Raw genomic sequence first — 22,965 nt, forward strand, 5'->3', positions numbered from 1 at the left:
CATTTCGACTGCCTGCTCTCTTGCAAAATGATACAGTCATCATTTTCGGGGAATAGAGGCTTACCAGGATAATCCGCTACTTACAAAACATCCTATGTATACAGGCATATAGACATTTACAAATATTGAAATATGTTTTAAACAAACAGAAGTCTTTCTATCCTGTATACACTGCAGGGGGTATGAACTTATACGTTTTTCAACCGCTTGTGTTCTAAATGCAGGTTTATCATAATAATTACATGTATGGGCCCATGAACAAGGGTGTGTTTTGTAGCCGATTATTTTCCCAGTCAAATGTTTCCCCCAGTGTTGTAAACATGAACATTGTTAGAAGTGCCCTGCTGTACCAAACTGTTATACGCGTTAACTGTTGAGCTACGATGTAAATATTTAATAGTGAATTTCACACAGTGCCGACATGTATTGCCACAGGTGAGGTCGATAATCAAACATCCCCAAATCAAAGGACCGTTCGGAACTCTTTGGCTTTTAACAAAATATAAAATTATACACTTCTTCATTCATGAAAGTGTAGTTCCATCTACCCCAAGTGTAGTTTACTTCAGAAATGGTTTTCAAAACTTTCTATAACGACAAGGTCCCGTGAAGATCCGGGATAGAATAGATCTTCAACAATCCATGCTTGTCGCAACAGGCGACTATGCTTGTCGTAAGAGGCGACTAACGGGGTTGGGTGCTCCGCCTCGCTGATTTGGTTTGCACATCAGTTCCTATTTGCGTAGATCGATGTTCATGCTATTGCTCACTGGCCCGTCTGGTCAGACTCACTCGATATTTACAAACGCCACCATATATCTGGAATATTGTTGAGAGCGGAGAAAATCTATACCCATTCACTCATCCACTGGACACGACAACAACTGCCCATTCCTGTTAAATAATGGAAGTCGTATAAACAATAGACTGACTTCACAGAAGTGTACGTAATATATCTGTATTACAATACCTATTATCTTGTATGTGTCCCGGGATTGAAGTGATCCGTAGTTGGACATGAGTAAGAGTGGATACTTACACCACTGGTGGTTATTGCCGAAATTAGGCAGACCTGACATAGCTGGAAAACTGTTACTCTGGGTAAAACATGTGAACTAACTGAAGTCCATTTGTGAAAGGTATTCATAGGTGACAGTAATCAGTAGAGTGTATTATCACAACAAAACGACATGAGCAAACAAACAGGAAGGGATCAATAATGTATCACTAATAAATGGTTTTCTACCATAATGTACAACATAGACTCTCCCTGGAAAAACAAAGCGCCCTTGAGTAGTTGAACTGGCGAACTGGATATCAGAGCTATAAAAATGTCTAGTATATGATATAATATAATATAATATGATATAATATATAACATATATCCATCACATCGTTGTGTTTGTTTTAAACGTAGTTGACTGTATTCTGTTAGGTCCCAGGTAACCGAGTCTCGCTTCAGTGGTAATACACCTGAACAATGATAAATATTTACTGTGTGACCTAGTTACTCTCCCTCACTAGTGACACAAATATGAACGTTAACGTTACTTGTAAAAACTGAACGCATAATCTGCTGTGGAGATAATGAATGACAGGATAAGGAGTAGATACATACCGATGACACTGGAACATCAGTATGACTTTGGATGTGATACCATACTCAAGAACGCCATGAGAATTCCCTTCCTCTTTAACCACCGACAGCCTTGTTGGATAGTGAATACACCTGACCCAGAAAGCGATAAAAAGCACCCAACCTTGAACAGCTTGAACAAGCAAGTAAATTCAACAGACTCCCGAGTCTGTCCTTGTAACTGGACACAGTGGCCCATTCCCACATTCCGGGAATGATAATTAAAGTGTAGTATGTGATGAGGGTCACTGCCATTTGTCCAGTCTCCGTTGTCTATTCCTGACTGGTGTTGGCAGAGTTCCTACAAGCTTATAATCGACTCTTGTCGCACTAACACTGGTACACGGATACGCCCCTCTCGAATGATGAAGCATAGACATGGTTAAATCATCCGTATAAAGCATAATTTATTTTTTGTTAATTACAGTGTTCCAATATTCATATGTTCACGGATAATTTCTTAATATATATAAACATCATGACAACATCATATTCAACGTTCGAGTTGACTGGCCTAGGATGAAATGAAAACGAATAATGTATCAAAATCATTTGATCAATAACTATAAGAATATTTCTGTTATACGCATCTGATGACACAACTATATATAACACATAAACACACCTGCGGCACACTATGAGTGAGTGAGTTGAGTATTATGCAATATCACGACATCTACGCACATTGTACCCATGTGTGTAGTCGAACCTGGGTCTTGTGCGTGACGAGCAAACGCTGTAACCACTAGGCTACCCCACCACCCAGACACTTTATGAACCAGAGAAACAAAGGTCTGTGTGAGCACGTACTGTTAATTTCTGTTAAACTGAAATCAGGCCTAAATTCGGAAATGACGTATTTAATGGATAGCAACTGTTTATTTCTGACAATTATCCAGCAATGACGAAACGAAAGTTGTTATCCATAAAGTATGTCATTATTACACTCCCCAACTTCTCAAGTTCGGCTCAAAGGAGTTATTTTTAGTCACTCTTTTGTGATTACTCGTCTTTCCGGCAGATACGGGTGTGTCAGTACATATACGTCACTCAGTTATTCGAGTTCCCATAGTTCGGCATTCCCATTGCACATTTTCCCACCCTAATCACAACTGTAAAATAAGGTTCTAAAAATATCCGAAACATTCAGAATTAATATCGACAAATATTGCCGTTTAAAAACATGAATTTAGAAAAAAAAACTATTTCAACCCACTAACTTCCTCTACTGACCAATATGGAGGTGGAGGAGGTCCAGTTGTCTCAAGCCCCTTGGACCCGTGTGCAGAGTTACGGCTCTTTGCGTTCCAAACTCCTGTCACCATCGGTTCTAATAATGGTTTACTATGATAATGTATCTGGGATTGTCATCGCCTTACATATGGATGCGCAAGGCGTCCACTGGTGCCGCCGGTGACCCGGGTTCGAATACCCACATTGGAACAATGTGTGAACCCCATGTCCTATGTGCGCAGAGGTGATAATGCTAAAGGCGGCGTAAAACCAGCTCACTCACTCGCAGTCAGCCTGACAGACCGAAATACTTTCAAAACCTCGTCACTCAATTTCCGATCTGTTTGGAAAAAAGTTCAAGGACTCTGTGGGTAAAAACTGTGATTCCCCTGAAAGTTCAAGTTTATCGTCAGTTGAACTATCACTATTCAAGATAAAAATGACAAATGGAAAACTTCTTGAAACTGGTGATGCGGCGTTTCTGTACATATTCTTGTGTCGTTGCCAAGCAAGAATCTGCATTGAAACGTAGCATCACACGAATAAAGAAGTTGTTCATCTATGAAGTTTGTCTTATCTGACTCTCCAACTTCTAAAAATGGCACCCAAAAAAGAAATGGAAAGCAGATGAGCTGCTTAAAAATTATCTTAGGCTTCTCTACAAACAAATACACATGAGGAAATCATCCCGGAGTCGACGGAAAAGTAGACATGTTAAGATTTAATAATGTGTGCAGTCTGAGGTTACGCCGTACCAACCTAAAATTTCAACCTCATTTATGTGTGTCATGTTCAACCTCATTAGCATGCACATATAGTACTATGTAGTACCGAGATGCTACTGTACCCGGATGTACCTCGGATATTCGTTGATCTGCGGGCAATGCTTAACTGCAACACCGTGATACACCCGGCACCCACGTGACCTGATCAGTCATCAAGAAACACGTCTTTGTGCAACACTGAGTGGGCAATGTTCATCGCTGCAAAAGATGGAGACTTGTGCGATGGGAAGGTCCGTAGAGTAAAATGTACTTTTAAGGGTTGTTACGACGTAAATATCAATAGTAATACTAAACATGCAAGCTAATGCACATTCTGAATATACTTTATGAACCAGGGTGTTCAGTCTTTACTTTACAATCTCGCCGAACAAACCGCCGAACCTGTGCTTGAGATGTTTCACTAGCACGAGTTACGTCCCTTGGATTCTTGCAGCATTGAGATATTTTACAAGCGTTTCAAGAAATGCTACGCAACTTATGAGTGAATATTTAGTGACTAAGCTACCCTTAGTGCAGTGTTAAAGAATGGGAGTTAACTGTTGTAACGGTTGCTTCGTGAAAGGAGCCCCATAAAGGGGAAGAGACGCATTTGTAGATCGCAGCCTGGGATTGAGCTACATCAACACAGCATACGTTTCTCTTGGTGGTCGATTCAAAACAGTGACGGAGACAATAAGTCTGTTTAAGAACTGAAATGACTCTCTCTCAAAAGCTTGAGTTTGATTATGTGTTTTATCGTCCAAAACAAGCTTCGTTGTCTTTGTGTACATTCGCAACTCCATCTTCATTTGAACAGGACACCAGAAAAAAGTTATTATGCACTTGCATTGTAAGCAGAACATTATTTGGAAGCACACTGGGTGCTCTGATCCTGCGGGAACTGTACACACAAAATCGAGATAAAATGCGGCCTCGAAAAAGCGATGACCGTTCTCGGCTACGTTGTACATCGTATTTCTCTCTGTATTTACAGTCACTGGATTGTCTGGTCCGGACTCTCTCTCTCTCTCTCTCTCTCTCTCTCTCTCTCTCTCTCTCTCTCTCTCTCCCTCTTCTCAACGCTTGGTGGGTGAGTGAGTATAGTTTTATGCTGCTTTTAGCAATATTCCGGCAATCTCATGGTGGAGGACACCATAAATGGGCTTCACGCATTGTAATCATGTGGGGAATCGACCCCGGGTCTCCGGCGTAACGAACAGACGCAATAACCATTAGGCTACCCCACCACCCCTCTCAGTCCTTTGTTTTACTCAAGAAACCCATTTGCGTATATTTATGATAATTGGAATACGAAAGAAACGTTGTTTATTATTTTACCTTGAAATGGTAAAAAGCCGAATACGTTATCCCACGGTAATACTGGTCTTACTTTTCTCCGTGGAATAAATCACGTGTTGTCATTTGATGGTTCTGCCTGAGTTGATGTCACTCTACGACATTAAGGATTTCTTGGGCTTAGAGAAACAGCTATCGCGTTCATTAAACGGAAATCCGTGTTGTAATTAGCTCTACGAAACTGAGTCTTAAAGTGCTTAACGGACACGCGAGTTTAATCGATATGATAGAGTTATATGGTTTTCATTTAGTGTGTAAATTCATTAGGAGTGTAAACTTGGGCAGCCACGAAATACCAAATACTGAATCCGACTTCTTTGCCTAGTAAATCAACGTTGGTCCAAAACCAAAATGTTGTGCCAAACTATTCATCCTTGTAACGTGACTCTAGCATACAATGACATCTCTAATGCGATGACGTCCTCAATTCATATTTTCTTGTAAAAATACGTGGCCCCTCTGAACCTTGTTACCAACACACGTGCAGTTCATCAACGTGTGAATTTAGGAAAGCTTGATTAGGTGATTCGTTTTTCGATCATATTACATTAGTGTAAATAACTGATTCTGGCTGGATAACTTGTGTCAATATCACTAAGTGCCTCTTCGATGAACCTAAACTAGCCAGATCACAGATATTAAATACACAGACCTCATTGCAGTCGTCATGCATAAGGTGCAACTTTAGTCTGGTACGTAATTCACAACAGGATGGGGAGTACATGTATTAGATGACTACTTCGAACAGAACATTGATATATATCTCCTGTAACAAGTTATCCTTTGTCCTACTTCGACGGCACTTCCAAATGATACACAATCACCTTTACTCCCACTTCGTAACCCCCAAACATACGTATTCTCCTGTTTTCAAGACCTTGTCACATATGTGTTCTTCTATACAATTCATGACAGTTCCTAATATTTAATATTCAGAACATAAATGAACGAATTTGTTTCACCATAACGCATTTTGCCTCAGAGGTACACACGACCTTATTATTTAACGAAAACATATTACAAGGTGTCTAATTTGTGTACGACTTGTTTTCCGAATATGCAATAACTATTTATAGTATACCAGATTGTCATGTGTGATATATCCGTCACCCTCTGGGCTCGTGTGTAATGTTGCAAAGTGTCGAAAGCATGGCGGAATGATGAACCATGCATATCAAGGTATACTCATGTCCAACTGAGCACATCACTTGGGAGAATGGCGTCTTCCGCAGGTCTTACACAGTGGCAAGAGGTACGACCTGTAAACAATTTAGTTTTGTCCTGTATCCGTCAAAACAGAGACAAAGGGGGTGTAATTTAACGCCCAGAACTGCGAGGGACATCAGAAACTGGTTTCACACATTGCACTGCATTCTAGTCTGTCATAAGGAACCTGAACCAAATATATTCAAGAAACCTCATGCAAGTCAAAAATATGTAGCAAGTCTAGATGTCCACAGTTTCAGTTTCTGAAAACAGAGAAAGTCTCAGGGCTCCTTACCATTATATTTTATCCTTTTTTATTATGAACTGTTGAACTGTTTTTTTCTGTAAAATATGATTATTTAAATGTAAAACGAATGCTTCTACGACTACGTTACCTAACATCCCTTATAATACAATGAGAAATATATAAGGTTACCCCACTGTCAAACTTGGTAAACTACCAAATCATGTATATATATACACAATGACTCCAACAGTCTCCGGTTGAATCAGTCTTACTAATGTATCTTCTACCTTATACTACTAATAATATATCATTTCAGAACACAACAAAACTGCAAATGCCTGATTTAAAATTTCATATTTTTAATGGAGGGAGGCTTATTGAATTCCTTCAAAGAAGTTCAATATATAAAGGGAAGAAACCCATGACGCGAAATACAGACATGTTCTGCATAAATCACATGGGCGAAATACGTGTAAAAGATCGTAAGTACAACACTTCTCAGTTTTGCTTGGTTCGTTATTTGGTAATGTTTTCGACCAATATGGCTTTTGAATCAGTCAACCAGTTGATTTGAGCAAAAGGAACAAAATAGATAAAACGCGTGCGCGATCCCCGTGAATTACTCGAACAAGTATGTCAAACAGTTCTTCTAATTCTCGTTTTCCAAGTCCCACAGCCCCGTGTGACAAATGACGGAATCTCGCCATCACGTCAGGGTGAGTGAGCGTTTGTCAAGGTTGCATTGAAAGACTGACGTAGTGATTTCACGGTCCTGTTCCCTTGCTGTGTTGGTTACACAATTGCATGTAATGTGTCCGCTCGTTAATGCCCGTTCGTGTTCAGTTGACCAGTAACGTACCAGAGCCTGTATTGCCAGGCTTAGAGCTGGCGTAGATAAATATTTGATACTTCCAGTCATGCGTGTGTATGAAGTCAATGTATTCTGTTTTTGGCAGTTCTGTGTTTTCGTTTGATTCGGTTATGTTTTTCTTTCCCTCCGAAATCGATGATTAGAGCACGTTGGACACGTTTCAAACTTTCGCTTCCACCAGAAGAGCCCATTTTGCGATTAATATGAATTTATGAATTATCAGTTTTCTGTTGATGTTTTACGAATATTGATAAGGTTTTCATTTTTTAAAATATTTAATTAGTTGCCAGCTGATTTAACTTTCCAACGATGGACAATGTAAATTTTTACATACGATATGATATAGTCTACATCTACCTTAGTCATGTCACTATTCTTTTGATAACTGAAGACGGTCAAATCAATATATCGTGATTACATTTAGAACGGAACGCAACGGCAATGCATAGCTTTGATAAATACAAAGTACTAGTAACAGTTATCACTGCTGCCATGTAGCTGGACTATTACTGACTGTGGAATACACAATAAATAAACATACATACCCGCAAACAAAGCTGTAGCCAAGGGATACGCTAGCGTTAAGGAACGGTCAAGTATGTTGATTTAAGCAAAATATTTAAGTAAGACAAGATGGTGTGGTTAAACGTCTTCATTACAATTGAGATTATGGTTTCATGCAGATTCTGACACCTTCATCAAACAAGTGATGTTTATCCATCTGAAAGTGGCATTGCTTTGCACACCAGCATGTGAATGCTACTCAGAGAAGTCCTAATTGTATGATAACAGAAGTAACTTTAGTTTCGAAATTCGTGTTCATTTTCAGTTGGGAAAAGAGTTCTAGTCAATGATTATCATTCTGGGTCTTCACACAACGAATGCTGGAAAATTGACGACAAGTACCACTTATGGTGGCAAGCGTCATTAAATTCAGAGGAAAGGCTGAACAGCGTTACTGCCTGTTATAGCCTAATGTTTTGTTTAGACACAAACCAGCGTGACAGCCTCCATCAACAGTGTCCACGCACTCACGTGATTGGTCAGTCGACTTGTCCGTGGCCTTGATAGTGGTCAAGAGGGGTGTCAGGCTGTATTCCCAGGCGCATAACCTTTCTTCAACTTTATATGTAGGTAAAGCGTACTTTTGATAAGACAACATTCTTATACAATAACACTTATGTAGTAGACGTTATTGTTCGAATCAAGTCAAAGTGGGAGAATATTGTTCGTAAACAACAACCTTGCACCCCTTTTCAAGTGGACTAACCCTATTGCGCAGGCAGAACGAGAGCTTGTGTCAGTATTATGACGTAATAAGCCTTGGACCTTCCTTGTTGATTTCTTATGTCCGAAAAAAGTGAGGTTTATTACAATAATGGCAGATGGGAGTTTTTGTGACTTCCCCCAACCTCTAGACACGTCTATGATCTCTTCTTTACAAGCCTATCACCAACGTACATCATCTTCTGAGGATTTTGGTAAGTCAAAGATCAATGAATGTCCATCCGCTCTACCCGAAATGTCGGTAGCCATCTTGAACAGTGTTGCGTTCGTGTTAACCCGAATTATATAACTGAACATAACAACACCACTGTCACTGAAGATGTTATGACTGCGATCGAAATTAAACATTGTTGCCAAACTTTATGGTGTAACGAATTATATCACGGTTCTTAGCATTATAATATAATGTTGCACTACACAATATTGTAGCTGCGTGACGATCATATATTTGCCAGGCAAGTTAATATAAGTTGTCATAGTCAATCTTGTATTTGCTTATTTAGTTCACGTTACTTACAACCAGTCCTTGGCATCAATTGTAAAACATGTTTGAAGAGGCAAACAGTGTCTAGTGCCATAGGATACGTTTTATAAAAGCTTTATATTGTTTTAGGTAGCATGACTAATAATATTTATCAGAGATTATAATTCTTAAATATGCTCACAAGTCTTAAAATATTAAAGCAGTGTTGACCTTTTTTGAAAGTAATATATCTTGTTTCTGAAATTTTAAAGTTAAAATGTTATAGTACTGTTGGTGATTTTCTTTTGGCCATGTACATGTAAATTAATTTGTGTTCATCATTTGCTTTGGTTAATCTCAAATTTTTGAAAATATGATGTATTTAATTTTCAAAACCAATTTTAATTATGTCTTATCATGAATTATGCCTTATTTTGAAAGTGATCATCTTATGAAGGGGAGTGTGAGTGCAAGGTGTTGGTTTGTCCAAACAAATGTCAGTTGCCAATGTCAATCCAGATGCATACAGTCAGGTCAAAAATTGCTGGAACATCGCTGATACAGCTTTAAAACAGTAACTATGTACCGACTTAGTACCAGTAGTTCAGAACTGAGTTTGTGTTACTGATATCAGAAGATATAAATTGTTTGTCTCCTTGTGTTGTTGACCTTACTGTACTCTTTGCTTCAACTAAACACGAAGGAGCAGAAACAGATGGCATCAATAGGATCAGATGGAGAAATGTCTGGAGCATATTCTACATGTCATTAAAATATTAAACCGTTAGTGATTCAGTGCACTCTGTATTTCAGGATTTTTCTTTAAATGATTGTTGTTTCTTTGCATTTTTCAAAATTGCTGTTGGATTATATTCTTGCTATATTTCTGAAGTATGCACCATATCTAAATAAGTACATATCCTTAGGTTTAACTCTACTCCAGGTACCACATGACCATTTTTTGTCACTCCCCCACAGTTTCATCAATCACTTGTATGAAGCATACAACCCAGTTAAATTCATTTATCATGTATACCACTGGATATCTCCTAGGAAATATCATTTTGACAGCAAATTTTGGACAGTGTCCTGTCATCATCAATTACTTGACTCAAATTGCTATGATGTCAAAATCCTGATGACATCACAATTCTGTGACATCACTGCATTGTAAGTCTTATGGCAGTACCATGTTGTGCAGGGATGTACATTTTTTCAATGAAAACTAATGAAGAGTTATTTTTTATGGTACATGTAAATAGAATCTCAGCCTCATGTCTTCTGATATCAAACATATGAACACTAAAAATGAAAATATCCTTTAGCAAGCAAGCCTCTGACCTATTATTTGTAACTTTGTCAGCTTGTGTTGATGGTTTCAGTAGGCACTTGGGTGAGATTCTCAGTGCATGAAATATATAGTTATCTCTATTTCATTTTCTCAGCTATAACAATTAGTGGTGGTTGTTCAAATAATTGAAGTATTCGAAGATTGGTTGTAGTGACCAAACAACCAAGCAATCAATCACATTTTCTCATAACTGAACACAAACAGTGTTGGAACTACTGTTTAAGTCCTTGATAAACTTGATGATTGAAGATGTCTTCAAACTTGTCAGGGCCTGAAACATGTTTAATTCTTAGAAACCTCACTTCACTAACTGAGAAGTGTTGACTGAATATTTCTCGAAGACTCCAGGATGATGTATACATGTATTAGTCATCACTGTAAAGTATCAGTTTGCATCATGTTATGATTATATACAATAACAACCTGGATAGGTAAATCTGCAAAGTGAAGCTAACCAATATGTTTTCAATGATTTTTCATTGGAAATGAAGCAGTCATCGGTTGTGACATATCAACCAATTCCCAACACCAATAACAATTAATCCTTATTGGTTTCATGGTAGCAGGACCAATAAGGGGAGGATAAAAAAAAGCTCTGGTGTAGTACTATACTATTGCCTTGAGTGTGTTAAAAGACCCCTTAATCTGAGAAAATAATAACTTTTGTTCAAATTTCATAAACACTTGTTTTTCCAGCTTGCGTGCCAAGGGCACAGAGTACTGGGTAGTCCTGGATAAATACCTTCATTAATAGTCTTCAGTTTTCAGAACATGTATTAAGACCAATATAATAATCAGCTAAAGAATTAAGCTAATAATGGTTTTCAATGGATATTCAAGAGTGTTCAGTATGCATAACTTATGTGATGGTTCAACAATCAACATGACGAACGTTATCACTGGACACCAGCTGTTCAGTCACTATATGGCATGTTCTAAGCCAGTATAGAACATCACCAAAGAATGACATTTGTTGACTATCTTTAGAAGCAATTACAATGATGTAAAGGAAAAATAGCTGTGAAAATTGTATGAATGAATCACTGAAAATCATGAAGACACCAGGTGTTCACAAAAAGTGTAAGCATATTCTGCTCTACTGGGACTTGTGGGAGCACCCGTCATCCACAAAACATGCCTGAAAATGGAAGTACATGTATCCAAATCGTGTCCAATGTGTATTGCATGTATAGATTGTTGTCATCACAGAATCAGCAACCAAACACTGCATTTGAGGATACTTATTTGGAGACATTTTTAGTTTTGTGTCTGTTCTGAGTTTGGAAATTGATAGCAATTTTTATCAAGCCCTTCAAACAAATCCCAAAATGGAGAGATATGTTCAGATGAATGGTTGGGGTGAGGTTTGAAAGTGCTCAGTTCTTAAAAACTTTTGGAAGTGAAAATTTGCCAAGGATTTCAGTCAGGATGTAGAGACTACCGTTAGGACCTCTTTATATATTTGCCCTCCCACATACCAAGCTATAACTGAGGTCCCCCTTTAAAGTCCTTCAATCCAAGTCAAGTTTTGTAAGTCAAGCATATGTCACCCATGCCTAGAGTGTGTAAGTACACAATGTCTTGTCCACTCTTCATGTTCACCAATTGCTTTACTTAGCTGAAATACTGTTAAGAGCAGCATCAGTGTGCCAGTACTTCAACTAAACCACCATTAAACAGGCTTGGTGTGAGCTATAAACACCCAGTTGCTGGTCTGTACAGGTAAAATTCCAACAACAAAACGAGACCACCATGGTAATGGTAAATAAATAATGACATGACAAACCATGGTGAGCATTGCTGCTGCCAGAAACATGTTAACGCGAGGTCAAGAATAATTGACACACTATTAACAATGCTTATATAAGAGACACATTTCAGGGCAAATAACATTGGTCTTACCGTTGTCACAGTTAGGAAAGGAGAATGTTTGAGGCAAAAGTCAAGCAGTATTTTAGTTACATGAAACTTTAGCCTCCACTTTAAACATACATTTTGATGCCATCTATTTTATTCATGCTCAAGGTTTTTATTGTGTAAATATATGCTGCTTATTATGAGTTCTGTGCATCGTATACTTCTTTACAGAAGGTTCAATAAATTAAATATTGAATCTTGGGCAAAAGTCTCATTATGAAATAATCTGCCGTAAAGAATATGTCAATCTGGATTGAGTTATGTTGGCAGGATTGGAAGGTGGCATTGTTCAACTCGTTTTTAAATCACTTTCATCTGTCCACAGTTGTCAGAATAAATCCATAATTGTAGTAACGCATGGAGAAGGTTGAGTGGCAGTTACGAAGGTTATACTATAGCCAGAAAAGAACTCGGGTTTAATAGACATTTATTATATGTTCATCTAAATACTGCATTTAGATTAATTTCATAATGATACATTCTGAATGATGGGGCATGATCTTTATAGGCATTGATTCAAATTTGAAGTCCACTGTACAACAAATGCACAAACATAGTATAGAATTGTGTATATGAAAACATGGTCAATTCCAAAATATGAAAGATGGAAAATGATCAAATACAGTCTAAAAACGGATTGCTTCTTAAAGCTCACAAGTACGTTTGTGCTCAAAGAAACTTAAATTTGTCTAAAATGTGATAAAAGGGAAAACATGTGATTGTTATTTTTAGAGATTGTTCAGTAACCATTGCTGTGAAATAGCTGAGTTGCCAGGGTGGGAGTTTCAGGCAAGACCAGGCATTACAGCATGTTATGTCATCACAAGTATCACATTGCTGGCCATTCTATACATCAAACAGTTTCCAGATTGCTGCTGACTCATCCCCAGCAGGGGATGTTGCTGGATTCCATTACATGCAAACCTCCAAGGGTGGAGTGTAAACCATCCATACTCAGTGTTGGAAACACTTACCTACTGTTCATCTTGTAATTATCCGTTCATCCATGCACATCTGTCTTTTCTGGAGCAGAACTCTAAAACCGTTCAATATTTCTTCACCAGACAGATTGGCCTAGTGGTGTACTGGTGCCTTTTGATAGTTTTGGAATTCTGAATAAAATATTTTGGGCATTTCCATTTCCAACAAGTTTGACTTGACTGAAATTGGAGGTAATTCGTGGAGTATTGATGACTGTGTCTTCTTGTTACCTTTTACAACGTCATGTTAGTGCTCATGTTGTGTATGACTGTATGACTAAAACTATGTGTATTGAAGGAATAATTAAAGGTCACATGCAACGTAAAACACAACTTTGCAGATTCTGATACTTTTCCATATGCACTTACCAAAACAAATCATCAAAAATGTCAATTCACCCTATAAAGTTGAAAAAAAGCCCGCGAAATTGGAGTTCAAACAGTTCACTAATTTTCCCCCAGCTGTACTGCACTGCGCTCATAACGCATGCGCATGGAGTAGGTTCACGGAACTTGAAACAGTATGGTGTCACGAGCAGGAGTCTAATCTTGGTTGTGTACTTAAACAAGTAAATAATCTACTCATTACATACAGAAACATGGTGATTGTGATAAACAGACTCTGCCAGAGAGAAAACACAATGTTTATTGACACCTAGATGTCTGCCTGCCTGTCTCCTGATGACAATATGCAATGCACAACTTCAATTACCTACCATTTACAATTTGAAATTAACACCTTTCCGGCTTACAAGCCATGAACAAAGAGCCAGCTAAGAGTATCAGCAAATGAACCAGTTGCCAGTGAGAAAGTCCCATTACACATGACTGCACACCCAGCAGCACTGACTGGGTTCAGTATCGCGACTGCTTCGTTTTGATGGAGGTAAACTCAAGTACAAAATATTGCACTTCTCATTTGCGATTATGCCCTTATAATTTTGTTATTTGTTTTTGTCACAATCAACAATGTATTTCATATATTATGAACCAGTGATAACTGTGTTTAAGTTATGTTTGATTTTTTGGTTGCATGTGACCTTTAAGTTTTAATTTAAAATATATGATTGATTTGTTTTTAATACCAATGTACATCATGTTTTTCATATTGCAGAAGTTGATATCCATAAATTTCCCTCTTTTGTGTCACTTCTAAAAGCCATTCCAGGATAATTATTAGTCAGAGAATTAATTACAGTTATCATTAGCTGACATAATATTTGAATACACCTAAATGAATCTTGAGGCAGCCAGTGCCAGTGTCCAATATGCATCAAGCTGTAGTGTGTAGTCTCAGAACTGCAGCAGTGTTACTGTATTAGTGTATAGTGTGCAGGGTAGCAATAGGATGCCAGACCACCCATATGGCATGTCCATGTCAACTCATTTGACTGCCTTACGGTTAAAGCGTTTGATCGCCACACAGAAGACTTGGGTTCAGTTAATCCCATGGGTACAATGTGTGAAGCTCATTTCTGGTGTCCCATGCCATGATATTGCTGGAATATCGCTAAAACCTCAACTCATTCACTCACTCGCTACAAAAGGGTTCCAACATATTAAGTAACTTGTGGGAGCTGCTAGTCTGACCGTCTTGAGGAAGTTTTTATTTTTTCTGAATACATACTGGCACTAAATTAATGGATTGTTGCTCCAGTATATAATGATATAAAGTGTGTGTGATTTTGTATTGATGATTTAAAACGTCATTATTACAAAATTATTCTGGATCTGATTAAGATCATTTTATCTCACTTCATGAATGAAAGGATATGAACAGTAACACTAACAGTCATTCGATCAGTGTCCATTGACCCGTGACAGTCCCGGGGTAACATAGGCCTTCAGCAACCCATGCTTGCCATAAAAGGCGACTACACTTGTCATAAGAGGCAACTGACAGGATCGTGTGGTCAGGCTTGCTAACTTGGTTGACTCATGTCATTGATTCCCAATTGCACAGATCAATGCTCATGCTGTTGATCACTGGACTTTCTGGTCCAGACTCGATTATTTACAGACTGTTGCCATGTAGCTGAAATACTGCTGAGTGTGGTGTTAAACTAAACTCACTCAAACTCACTGAGTAGCCATAAATCATTGTTCCAATCAGAACTCTTCATTTGCTTTCCAGCTTCACTTTGTGCAAGTTGGTATAAAAATGAGGTTGCACTCCACCATTTCAGGATGCACTAGTGAAATTCATAAGTGCTTAAGTAAAATCCTGAAATGTTTGCCAGTATTCAAGTTGAAATAAATTAAATGTAATTTTAGGTTACTATGGTTTGAGTGTTAATTACAAAAGATGCTATAGTTATAGTTCACCAAGGTGACTTGGAGTTAGAGTTCGGATACAACCAGTAAAGGTGAACTGCTGAGATACCATCATTGATTGCATTGAGAATGTGTACAGTTCATAAAATCTGATTTAAAGAAAGTTAGGTATTTAATTTTAAAATATCATAATGTGAGATCAGAATATTGCATTTTAGAACACATTTATGAATGTGTTATTTACCAATTTACGAACTCAAGCCAACTTTATCCATTTATGTTTAAATGCCTGAATCCAGTGATGATACAGTTGAACCCTGTTTATCTGGACATTTTGGTTTCATTAAAAAATTGTCTTGATAGAGAGAGGTCCCGTTAACTGGATCAAACAAACAAAATGTGAAAATTAATTGAAAGCAAAAAGTGAAAAAATTTTCATGTGTGAATATCAGTTAGTCAATAGCAATAACAGTGAATGGTGGTATTTTAATAATCTTAATGCCAGATCAGAATATTGCATTTTAGAAAATATATGTGTTACTTACCAATTTACAAACTCAAGCAAACTTATCCATTTTAAATGCCTGAATCCAGTGATGATAATTTGAAAAATCAGTAGAATCTAGAACACTTATGGGCTTTGCTTTTAGGTGTATATTTCAGTTGCAACATCTACCACAGAAACACTGCTGTGACAGATTTATCAAGATGAATCATGGAGACAGAATGGAAATGAATTCAGGTGTTCTGATGGTAGTATTGATCAAGGCGACTAAGCTGATTGAGAGAACAGACTCACGGACTTGGTTGACACATGACTTTATATTCCAATTGTGTAGATTGATGCTCATGTTGTTGACCATTGGATTGGCTGTCTAGACTCAATTACTCACAGACTGCTGCTATATAGCTGGAATACTGCTGAGTGCAGCGTTAAACTAAACTCACTTATTAAAGATAGATTTAATGTATTTTTAAGTTAATGAACTAGATCATATAAATATTCTCTAAAAATATAAAGTAAAGTGAAAATGAATTGTTCCAACATTATCAGAAATTCAAAAACAAAATTAATCTTTGTTTAAAAATATCAAACAATATGTTTCTCTAAATGTTATTGACATGAAGCATGATAAGGTTGCATTGATGTTGAAGACTGTCTGTATGAATATGTCTTCCAGATTAAAAACTGAGGATGTTAACATATCTTATTTATTGCCTTGAACTACCAATAGAAACACAAAAGTATGAGACAGAGCCTCCTTCTGTGTACCTGTAGCCTTGAGGTTTGAAATATTTCCACACTTTATCCACTAGTGCAATTTAACCTCACTTGAACTTTGTGCAGTGGTCAGTTTGAATGTGCTGATAAGGGGTCAGTGACTAGTCTTTACACATGTGAACTAGGTAGGGTCTTGACCACGTTGTTGACATGGCCCAGGCCACTTGTGGAATTTATGTTCTGGTTCAGAAAGATAATAAATATATCATTATCAGCTTATCCTGGAATGACTTGTCCATGTGTTAACATAGATTAGAAATAGAAGGGTGTCGGTCATAGGGTGAATAACACTGGACATGCTACAAAGGATGTGTTGAACATGCACAGGATCATTTTTTTTTTTTTTCAAGTTCTGTGCGATCATGAAGAAAACATTTCTCAGTGGACAGTTTATTTCTTGTTCATTGCCATAGTTACCCTGTTCTGTGAACATTGCAAAGATATCTGACATTAATGAAATGAACGTACCAATGTTGGGGTGAACTTAAACATGATTGGTCTGAGAAAGTCATGAAAAGAACATGTTGACATGAAATAGATGAAGTGATTGCACAGCAACAGAGCCCTTTGTCTCAGGGCATCAATTATGAAAGTATCCACATTGAAATGACTGACATGATCAGACTTTCTTTACAAAAACATTGGTGATAGTTTACCATAAAATAGCTTAAAGCTTGCAGTGTGTTTACTGGAACTACAGGGTTAGACATGAAGAATTCTAGAATTTTCCTGTTTTCTTTGCATATCTAAGGGTTTGATGGTGAAATGAACTGATCCCATTTAATGGATTATTAGTATGGTTCTTGTTATTGTGAACATCAAACTAAACTCTGCGGAAGCCATGACAGTGTGTTACCGCACATGGCCCAGGGCTTTTATTCAGTAACTACCCACTTCTAGTCTCATCTTCCCCTTGAACTCTGAACCACTGTGAAATTTAAAGACTTCAGGGAGTTCATGTAGAATTATTTTCCTTCATCTTATTTATAACATCAACCCGTGAAGGCCCGGGGTAAAATAGGCCTTCAGCAACCCATGCTTTCCACTACAGGCGAGTATGCTTGTCTTAAGCGGTCACGCTCTCTGATTGGTTGACACAGATCAATGCTCATGCTGTTGATCACTGCATAGTCTGGTCCAGACTTGATTATTTACAGACAGCCACCATATAGCAGGAATACTGCTGAGTCCGGAGTAAAACTAAACTCGCTCACTCTCTCCCTCATAACATTATCTCATGGTCTATGTTATCAGGCACATGTTGAATTCTCTTGAAAATCTGCAATCAGTATGAAAACCTTTGTGTCAAAGATTCATAGAATGAAAGGATACCTCTCTGCTGTGATTGTAGTAGTAACACATGACAGTAAGCCCCAGACTGGGGAGTCTTATAAGGCCCATGCCAGTCATCAACAACATGTCCTTGACCCAGGGCATGGTGGGATTGGTGGATCAGGCAGCACTTGGTAGATTGACATGAAGGTGCTGCTGCTGTTGTTGTGCAGTTGGAAGATGGTCTTCTGAACGTGTGTCAGGTGTGGGTCGACAATGTATTGATCAGTCAGAAACCATTCATCACAGCTCTAGGAGAAGGGGAACATGGAGGGGGAGCAGTTCACCAAGTGTTTAATCTGTTCGGCAGACTAACTTAATTATTAGGGCTTCTTGCCATAAGGCAAAAGACCTATTGTAATTACTGATGTTTTTATTATTATTATTATTATTTATTTTTCCGCCGTATTTTGTTCCAGCCCTACAAAGAGCACCAGTGGACAGAATCGCTTGAAAAAAATCAGGCAGATGCGCACCGAGGTGTAGATATTCCCCATTAAAATCTCTAGGCTGTGGGTCCAATAGCAAAGGGCAGATAAATCAAAATTAATTCAAAATTTTCAATTTGAAATGCAAATATCTCCGAAACTACTGCTGCAATGACTACCAAACTTCTTGAGCAGATGCGCAATCAAAATGGCTACACTTTCGCCTGGACGGGTCGAGTTGCTAAAATGCACCGTTTGGCCGCTATTTGCGATTGAAGTTTTTGCTGCTGTTTTTCAGCCCAATTCTGACTACTTTGCTCCCAAAATCTGCTGCACTACAACTACAACAGCTACCGCTTTCAAACTTGCCATACTTTGTCTCTAGGCACCTCCCTACGCACTTACATCATTGTTAAAATGCTCCGTTTTGACGGTGATACAGACTGTATTAGCTAAAATGAAGACACAACGTTTGAGACGTGCCCCCTAACGAAAGGAAAGAGTGCGGTGCAAATATTCTAATATTTCTGCTTAGACCGCTTTAAATATCCACCGAAAGTGCTTGCCTCTATGTACACATCACCATAAACAATACTAGCCATCAAAATCCCAAAGTTTCTGCATATTAAGAAAATATGCACTTCTTTTTATCACCGACGGCCCATGAATACGCGCCGGAATGTGTCAAAAGTTGGTGCAACATTTAACGTTTAACCATTGGAAAGAGCACGAAAATCTGAAGGAAAGCGGGAGGACAATGACGGCCGGGCCTTCAAACATCTGTCTCACAAGACCGCACACCAGCACTCACTCTTGCCTGTCAGTTCAGTGGTTCCGTTCAAAGTTGGCGATATGTATGAGTTCTGTTGATATAAATATAACGTGTCTTTGTGTATGTCAAAAGTGCTAGCGCTTACCAAATACATTTGATCTGAGCTTCAATTGAAATTAAGTAGAGTTATTTGTTGAAATGCCTTTTATAGGCCTATGAATCTATCTGACAACAAACTGAAAATGCGAAAAACTTAAAGGTTTTTGTGTGTTCTGTAGTGGATACGTGGATTTATAGAATTAAGTTCATCAACAAGCAAAGGCCGAAGTGTATCGGTCAATATCGCTTCTGTTCTTGGCGTGGGGCCTCCGATGAGTCTCATTGCTTAAAACAGTGTGGATATTTACCGATGCAGCGAGGAAACCATGAATGTAACTTATGATTACTTATATAATATTTTCGGTCGAGCTTCCGTATTCTATTAATATTATAAATAATTTTACATGCATTTGATTGGATTTCAAGATCAAGACTTATTGAAAATCAGTTTACTTCCATCTCTCTCCTTTTCACCCTCATTGTCTCTGCATGAGCATGAAATGCACGTGAAATTCATTCCAAGCCGGGAGGTGACAAATCGGGAGCGTCTCGCCAAGCACCGATGCGATAGACTGACTTGCTGGTGTCATTTAAAGTAATTAATCACAAATGGCATTGTTTTCACACTGAGTTCCAGCCCATGCTTTAATTAACGAGTTCACAGATGTTAGCAAATTTACACTGTGTAGCGTGTCACACTATGAAATTTATGATATATAAGCGTTTATTAAACTTCTGACAAGTTAACTTACAAAGATGGCGCTTCTAAGCTTGCGAACCTAAACTACAATTATTTTCCACTTTAAAGAACAACAGATGTAGGGAACAATTCCATGCGTCTCGCAAAAGATTATATATTTTTGAAAATCCCTCAATTTGTACAACTCAGTGGCTGGTCTAAAAATGTATTAAAGGTGCATAACATATATGCATGTTATCTATGTACTGTGATTGTTTAATTGTATGAATCGTAGCAGAAGTAAAATAACATGTTTTACAGGTCCCATAGATTTTTCATTCATCCTTTTGAAAATGGCAAAAATAAAATGTTGCGCCAGGTTGACGTGCTAGAAGGCGCTGAAATACGCAAATTAACTAGGTCTGGCAGTACTTCTCCAACCAAATCTTACCTTGTTTGGACTGATGTTGTTACCTCTTAATGCATAGACTTTTTAGTGTAACATGGAGTAGCATATATGCGTTCATTCTCGAAATTCCTCATCTGTGAAACAATAAACCGAGATATAAGTGGAACCGCGGTATTTTGCCTTCTGTTCCATATACCTGTCTTGTTTTGATAGTTATGGTTTCCTGTTTAAAGCACAAAGCAGGTTTTAACAGCACAGCCCGAAGAGCTACATTCCAAACATACACAACCATAACTTACGCCACATCAACCATAGAAAGATTAAATAGCCATTTTGTTCAGGTTTTATTAGTCATTTAAAATATTCTGTGTGCTTTAGCATATCTACAACCTGATGTATCTTGTGCTCATGATCTAGCGGAATATTGTCACTGAAGCAGGTATAGCTGCTGTTAACTTGTTTTTAAATTCATACACAATCACAACAAGTATCATTTGGACTATAGTAACGTGCTATCGTCCTATGGTATTGAGCAGCTGGTACTGGTATGATGTTATGAATATTATAAGTCAAATTTACATCAATTGAACCACGAAAGTGAACACACTGAATGGCGTTGTCTATCCATCTAGACTAGTACTACGTTTGTGCTGGTAGTGTGAAATTTCCAAGATTAATGACAAGCTCAGGAACAATTCAAGTACGAGTATGTCAACAAGATCAATGGTGTTTTTTCCTGTATGTTATTGAAGTTAGATCACTGGACATGTTTGTTATGTTCATTGATATAGATTTACTTAATACAACATATATTATATATATATTTAAGTAACATACCGTGAATCACATTCAGCTTAGGCTTTTATGTTTTAGACATTTTGAAAAGATTGTTGTGAAGTGTGCATGCTTTGATCACTGAATGGACAACCACTAAGTTTTTTTTCTCTTTTCATGCTATTTTACAAATAGCATCTGTTTCAAAGCCTATAAGAATTGAAAGCGACAATCATTATGTTTGTTTGATTGATATCCTAATACGGGTAGCATCTGTATTTAAAGCCAATATGAATTCAGAGTAAAAGAATGACACATTTCCCATTACTGACAGTAGCATGTATCTATAATATCTGTAGCCATGACTACTATTGGAAGTACGTCACAGATGCAAATGGCTGTATTGCATAACATCCAAGAAGCCCTCATCTCTGCTCGCAGCTATATTCTGCTAATGTGTTACAGTAAAGATTATAACTTCTTCAAGATATTGAGTTCTCACACTAGATATCCAGCAGTCTGTCCCACACTTCCTGAACCACAATATTTTCCTTTCCGCCCACCTCTTTTTGCAGTGCTCAGGCCCGAAATGAAGCAATCCTAGATTTCCTCACAGGGGTTCCTTTTCAGTTTAAGAGGAATTGTTTGTTTCCATAACACTTGCTTATACTCAGAGACCAAGCGTTAGTCTAGACACCCAGGTATACTGAGGGGTGGTCTGTTAGCCTAGTGGTTAAAGTGTTCACTCATCACGCTGAAGACCCAGGTTCGATTCCCTTCATTTGGGTACACTGTGAAGTCCAGAAAGAGGATTGGATGTATATGTGTAGACTACCTGGTTGACTTGTCATGGTATGACGGAGATATTGCCAATGTAACATTAAATATTAACTCACTCACTCACTACTTTGTTGACAACTAACATTCTGTGCAGGAACACTTAAGTTACAGCCAGAATACATGGTATTGTGTTCTTGTGTTACACTCGTGTCATTCTTGGAAGAATAATTAATCACAGTGGACCATTATTTTTGTCGGTCTCTTTGATCAGCCTGTCATAAAGTTGTGATGTACTTGATTTCATTCATTTATTATGTATAAACTAGCATTATGACGGCTGTTTAGCATCTGCAGACTATTGGTTTCATGGAAATTGGTAGACATCAGCAGATTTTGGTGTAGGTAATAACCAACTTAAATCATTGGTGATTGACCTCATTCAGGGCATCTCAGTTGTATGAAGGAATACTCTTCCTTGTTATGTTTGTGTCGATTAATCCCTGTTTGTATACAGCTATCCTGCTTCAGTGGTGGAGGTGTGATGTCAATGTATCATGATGTCATGGTAACTAATGGCACAATCACCTTATAGCATTGCGATGCAAGAGAAAGTAGAGCTAACTTGTGGCAGAGGTGCTGGTAGTGCCATTTGACTGTGACCATTCATATCTCCTGTGAAAAGCACTTTGGGATATTAGGTCTATCCTATTCACCAAAGAGATTTTACAGGTAGACACTCAAATGCATCCCCGATCTGTGGTCATACCTGTTTTTCTTCATGAAATGGCCAAATGTGATAGATTGCACAGCCAAGTGAGTGATTGA

The 22,965-nt window shown here is 38.0% G+C and overlaps 1 protein-coding gene across 1 annotated transcript in view; it reads left to right on the forward strand.

The window, feature by feature from the left end:
• Positions 1–8,632: 8,632 nt before the first annotated feature.
• LOC137298876 (hepatic leukemia factor-like) overlaps positions 8,633–22,965 on the forward strand; it is a 57,346-nt gene continuing 43,013 nt past the window's right edge. The window contains exon 1 of the mRNA XM_067831223.1: positions 8,633–8,794. Within this exon, the coding sequence (XP_067687324.1) occupies positions 8,692–8,794 (103 nt within the window). The 5' untranslated portion in view covers positions 8,633–8,691. The remainder of the gene's footprint in view (positions 8,795–22,965) is intronic.

This window comes from Haliotis asinina, chromosome 10 (assembly GCF_037392515.1).
Source record: "Haliotis asinina isolate JCU_RB_2024 chromosome 10, JCU_Hal_asi_v2, whole genome shotgun sequence".
Taxonomy (NCBI): domain Eukaryota; kingdom Metazoa; phylum Mollusca; class Gastropoda; order Lepetellida; family Haliotidae; genus Haliotis; species Haliotis asinina.